The 6,380-nt window shown below is 39.8% G+C and overlaps 1 protein-coding gene across 1 annotated transcript in view; it reads right to left on the bottom strand.

Annotated features, from left to right (window-relative positions):
- Positions 1–6,380, bottom strand: part of LACE1 (lactation elevated 1) — a 57,207-nt gene that overhangs the window by 28,909 nt on the left and 21,918 nt on the right. The window contains exons 7-8 of the mRNA XM_010004349.1: positions 4,656–4,755; positions 1,446–1,504 (exon numbers count right to left, since the gene is read on the bottom strand). Of these exons, the coding sequence (XP_010002651.1) occupies positions 1,446–1,504; positions 4,656–4,755 (159 nt within the window). The remainder of the gene's footprint in view (positions 1–1,445; positions 1,505–4,655; positions 4,756–6,380) is intronic.

Genomic DNA, 6,380 nt, shown 5'->3' with positions numbered 1-6,380 from the left:
TTTCACCTTTTTGCTTTTTCCACAGAAATTGCTTTGTAGTCATCATTGTAAGAAACATGAACCCAGACAGAGATACTGGAATTACAGAGTCTGAAGAAAATAAAACCAGCAACAAAATCAAGGATGAACGGGAGTAATTATAGATCCAGGAAAGAAAACATTTCTTTTGATCATTTTAAGGCAGGAAAATTTTTTTTGTGCAACAGCTACTAACGGGTCTAGGAACAATGTGTTCCAGATATGAGGAATGAAAACAGCCTAAAATCTGTTTCAAATGAAGCATCTCTTCACTTGACAAAAATGTGCTGTCAATACTTACCATTCATCCCATCTTCCCCAGAATATTTTTTAAAATTTGGAAGCTCCTGTGTTGACCTTGATCTACTTCTACTGCTAAAATCTTATTTTAAGATTTAACATCATAGAAGTTAATTTCTGAAACAAATAACACATTCAGCCCCTTTTAACCCCAAACAAAAGCCCTGCAGGAAGCTCTGAGCCCAGAGAAAACCAAGGCATGAGTTGGTCTGAGTTGTCAAAGCCACTTTCAGGGAACAGGATGTATGAGACTGACATTACCACAGACACACATGTCCAACCAATGTATCAGTTCATAAAATCCAAATTTCTTCTCACTAAGCCAAACCAACCTTAAACCCTAACCTTTCTTGTGTCTTAGATATTTATATAGTTATCAACATTCATGTATTTATGCTGGCAATAGTGTTGTGAAGTAGGGAAGTGCTGTTATTTCCAGGCTGAACACCCCAACTCTCCCAGCTGCTCCAGCCCAAGGATCATCTTCATGGCTTCCTTTGGATTCTCTCCAGGAGCTCCATGTCTTTCTTATCTTGGGGCTCCAGATCTGGCCACAGTTCTCCAGGTGGGGTGTCACCAGAGCAGAGTAGAGGGGCACAATCTCCTCCCTGGCCTTGCTGCCCACACTGCTTTAGATGCAGCCCAGGACTGACCACCAGGCAAAGCCTCACAAACACCCATTTAGAGAAGCCCTACCCACATGAGAAACACACCCCAGAAACAATGCCATGGAGGGGGACATCCCAAAGACCACTTCCCTTACATCAAAGGAACACCAAGCTCTTGCAGCACAATAAAAGCAAGATGTCCCCACGTACAGCACAGGGTAACTGTCAGAGGAAGACTGCAGCACACAGCATACAGACACCAGGAGTAAGTCCTACCCAAACAAGCTCTGCTACCTTATTCAAAAAGCTAACTTTCTGTCATAATAAAAATGTCCAGCTTTAAAGACATGTTAATACTAGAGAGGAAGATCTCCTTTTGCCTTGCCTTCAATTATTTTTGCTCCAAACACTTACAGCATATTCATCTGGAGACCAGTATCAAAGCAATCCTATGCAAATGTGTAAGGTATTAATACAGCAAGTGAAACTGAAAAGCATTTAACAAGTGACTGTCCTTACCTTCAGCACAGCAATGAATGGTACAAAATTAGCTCTCTGAAGACCATTTTTATAGAGATCTGAAAGAAAGAAAATCAGCACCATTTCGCTACTTAGTCTTAAGAGCAATGTCAGCTTGTCTTTTAGTCTGGCAAATAAAACTCAGTGTTGCTAGAGGAGGAGGAACAAAAGGCAGAAAAGGAGAGCTGGAATTGATTTCTCCTCTTTTGCTGTATGAAAATTCAATACATCCTTAAGGAAGAATGAAACATCCTGAGCAAGTGTGAAAAAGGAGTGAAAGAGGAATTAAATCTCTTAACAACAGGTAACTGATCTTTGCAGAAGAAATAAGACCAGCATCTGCTTTAAACTAAGGTTATAGAAAAGGATTTGTAATGCTGGGTAGACATTGGTATAGTTATAAGGCCAAAACTACACAACTGTTAAGCCTCAGGTACTTGTCAGAGGAAAAGAATAATAATAATTTTTAAAAAAAAAAATCAAACTAAAAAGACACTCACTTTACAAACTTAGTATCATTCTTATTCCATGTACTCTGGTACACTTTATCATCTAGCAAATTCTACCAGGTACATTCCCTTTTCCAAAGAGGAAAACAAAAAAGTCATCCCTAAGGCTAAAAAAAAAAAAAAAAATCAAATAAAAAAAGTCTGTAAACTTATGCAAAGTTGCCAAAAGCACAACTGAATTCTTATGAAAAAATTAGAATTATGTAACAAAATGCAAATTTGCACTCAAAGAAAAGAGTAATTATAAAAAAACAAACTGCAAAGCAGCATTTCATGCTGTATAAAATAAACAGAAAAGTAAAATCTAAAGTTCTCTTCTCTGGAAAGTATCCAACTGCCCAACATGTAGATAACAGAGTAACTTACTCATTGAAAAAGAACTTAAAACTGTAGGATGGGCTGCTCTTTTTCATCAATACAAGGAAGCCTTATAAAAAGGCAGCACAGCACCTGTGGCTGTCAGGAAAACCAGATGAGATAATACAGACACCTGGTGGAGATGTCACCAAAACTTCTGGGGCCAAGACTATGCCAGGTTATTAAATACCACCTATATTCCCCATAATGCCTGAAGGCTACAACTAGCTAAACTAGCTAAAGCTTTTTGTGCTCTGCCAACACCTAGTGCTGGACAGAAGAGACAATGTGCATGAGAAACCAACAGGAAACCTACAAAATGTTTTTAATAAAATTGGATAGGCACAGAGAAACACTTACTTGTGAAAATTAGTAAACGTAACAAAACTGTAAGACAGCTACTTCTGTTAGTTCTTCTAGTTAATAATCATAGAATGGGTTGGGTTGGAAGGGACCTTCAAGACCATCCAGTTCCAAACCCCTGCATGGGCAGGGACACCTCCCACCAGACCAGGTTGCTCCAAACCCCATCCAACCTGCCCTTCAACACTGCCAGGGATGGGGCAGCCACAGCTTCCCTGGGCAACCTGGGCCAGGCTCTCACCACCCTCACACTCCACAATTTCCTCCTCATGTCTCACCTCAATCTCCCTCCTCCAGTTTTCATTCATTCCCCCTTGTCCTCTCCCTCCCTGCCCTGGTCCCAAGCCTCTCCCCAGCTTTCCTGGAGCCCCTTCAGGCCCTGGAAGGTGCTCTAAGGTCTCCCTGGAGCCTTCTCTTCTCCAGGCTGAACACCCCAACTCTCCCAGCCTGCCTCCAGAGCAGAGCGCCTCCAGCCCAAGGATCATCTCTGTGGCCTCCTCTGGACTCTCTGCAACAGCTCCATGTCCTTCTTATGCTGGGGGCTCCAGAACTGGCCACAGTTCTCCAGGTGGGGGCTCACCAGAGCAGAGCAGAGGGGACAGTCCCCTCCCTGGCCCTGCTGCCCACACTGCTGTTGATGCAGCCCAGGACACGAGTGGTTTCTGGGCTCCAGGGCACATTGCTGGCTCACGTTGACCTTTTCATCGACCAAATATAAGTCTATAAAGCTGTGACGTTTGTATTATGTATCTGGTTTATGAGGATTGGACAAATAAGCAGTAATTTTGGTGGATAAATGAAGCCAGGATCCCTCAAACACTGCACCTGAGTATCTGTGAGAGGTGTCCCTGCCCATGGAAGGGGGTTGTACTGGATGATCTTTAAGGTCCTTTAAATTTGTGACTTACTATGTATTAAAAAACCTCACAGGGTGATAATAGTCACACATTGACATCTCAATTTAAGATGGGATAGAATCCCTAAGTTATACTAAAAATGTCTCCAGAAAAGTGCCTCCAAAATTACAAGGCTGGTTCCCAACTGAGTAAGGCAAAAGTGCCCAGTTTATCTGTAGTTAACCCAACTACAGTAGTTGTGATTTCATCTTATTTCCTCAAACAAGGAAAAATAAACCAATGGGAAATTATTCCCCCTTCTATAAAAACACTTGAGTGTTTTCTTCTTTTTTTTTTTAAGACAAAGCACATTGTAAATATTTATTGGTTCTATTCTACTGAGTCAATTTGGATAGAAAAAATAACTGGTACAATTAATACAGTAACTCCAGTATTTTTTTGCAAACATTTCAAATTAATCTGTAGTGCCATAAAAGTTACACTATATTAACTTCTAATGCTACAGTATCACAGACATTTTTCTTCTCTGAGTAAAATTATAATTAGTGCTTGGTTAAAACCCATGCAGATTTGGGGACTCTGTAGAAGGATCTACCCAGCTAGTCGTTCTTTTTATAAAAATATTGTTAGAAATGGAAACAACTTTCTAACTAATTCCCAAACAGTGACCTCAAAGCAAGGTGTGAGAATGGCATCTAGATAAGGAGTTCTCCCTTGCAACTGGTGGAACAAGTCTGCAAGCTTCCCAGTTAGAAACCAGCAAGGAATGTTCTCTCATTTCCCCTTTCTTCTGCAGAATGTGATCTTTTCCTATCCTGGAATACATCCAAAAGAGGAAATATTTCAGCCCTCCTCAACTCCCCTGTCCCCATATACCCTCCCACTGGTCTGAAGAGAGAAGGATCTGGGGAGAGGAGGGGGAAGGAACACCTTGAGTTTGAGAGAAGAAAGGAGAAGACTTAGTGAAAAACCCTTATTGCTTATGAACACAAAAAACCAGGGGACAGATACGAGTGCATCAGATTCTTGAAGGCTAGAGAGTTTCTTAGTATTAAATACAACTGTTTTGTAAAATACTGAGATTAATTGTATTTGGATAACAGTAACAGCATGTTTGTTTTTACCTTCTGGAGGCCTGTTAGATGTTGCTACCACGACAACCCCATTTTGGAAGAGATTTTCAAAAAGCTGCTTCAGAATCATGGCATCAGCAATGTCAGTGACCTGCAGGAGACAACACATTTGTTTTATCTTCCTCTCAGCTTCTGCTGCAATAGATCTGCAAGTGGCTTTATAGCTAGGAAAAATGCTTGTTAGTGAAAGCCATGGAGAAAGATTCTAATTATTGCTTGGTGAGGAAAAAAAAATAAAAGGGATAATTAATAAGCAGTGAATGTACCACAGTCTTTTAAAACTTGCCTGTTCTTTATTGCCCGACTCCACCATTTCTTTACCAATTGCTAAATGATTCCTGTGTTAACTTCTATTATAAAACTACAGGTGGGAGACACAGAAAGCAGACCTAAACATTTAAGGGGCCTAATTAATTAGAAACAACATGAAAAAAAAACAACCCAGAAGACAGGAGAAAATACACACCAGCTGTTTTACATTTCTATTACCTTTGAGGCAAAGGTTTGCAGAGGTGAATATAAATGGTCATGGGACTTCAGAAATAAAGACAAGTAGCCAACTATACATAATCAGCTGCTGTTGAAAATAGAATGATATGACATAGATACTATTGTGTGATTGTTGCAAAAAACAATTCAACAGATGGCCCATCACAAAAATAAGCAATTTCATTGTTCTTTTTAAGTGCCTTCTATTACTGTCCATGAATAATCAAAAGGCACGGCAGTCACTTCCAGCACAGTCAGCCTCTTCTAACCTTCAGGCACAAAACACTAACAAAAAATAAAAATGAGTGAGATGATACTGGGGAAGGGAAAAAAAATATTAAAATAAGGCTGAAAAATAAGCCATGAAGTAAAATTTAATTAAATAGTTTAGCTTAACTAACTTGCTTTACAGTGGCAAGAAACAAAATTGCAAAACAGAAACCACCCTGTACAAATGCAAAACATGTGATATTATTTGTAATAACTATTATTTGTAAAAAAATCAATATGTAATAAAAAAGCCCCCATTGTTACCCTAGCAATTTCTATTTCACAGTTCACCAGCTGAGATCAGCAACCCTAATAAGTATACCAACTTCAGCATCATGACATTTGTTTCTCCTGCCTTCCCTTTGATTATTACAGTCACTTGTTGCATTCTGACTTACCAAAACAGACAATTCTGAGGAGATAAAAAAGCAGTGGCATGCTGAGAGTTACACGGGCTTGTAACACAAGAGACTGACAGCTTTGCCAGCTCAGATGTGTATGTTGTGCAAGCATCTACAGAAAGACTTCAGCCAGTATGATTTTTTTTCCCCTACTCTCCCACCACCACCACATCCCTCATCACTCCCCCGTTCCTAAATGGCCTTTCTGGGCAGCACAAATAATTTAATTCTACACTAGAGACAGGAAAAGCCTTAGGTTACATTTCTGAGAGCTAGTTTGGAAGCAATTATGTTCATAAGGAACCATATGTAAACATGTTTCCTTCTTCCAAAGATTTCTTCTGATTAGTTCTACGAAATACATTCATTTAGAGGGTTTTTTGCCTTTTTCAAAAACAGCCTTTTTACACAGTCAGTAACAGACCCCTCAGACCTGCACATTTCTGATCACCAAGGTCCACTATTCCAAAAAGCAGGTGGTAATTGACTATTGTTCCATGTGTCTAACATACCTGCTTATGCACCCACCCACCAATAATTTACTTCTTCTGAACAT

Source organism: Chaetura pelagica, unplaced genomic scaffold (genome assembly GCF_000747805.2).
Source record: "Chaetura pelagica isolate M959 unplaced genomic scaffold, ChaPel_1.0 scaffold118, whole genome shotgun sequence".
In the NCBI taxonomy this organism is placed as follows: domain Eukaryota; kingdom Metazoa; phylum Chordata; class Aves; order Apodiformes; family Apodidae; genus Chaetura; species Chaetura pelagica.
This window is presented reverse-complemented; position numbering and strand designations above follow the sequence as displayed.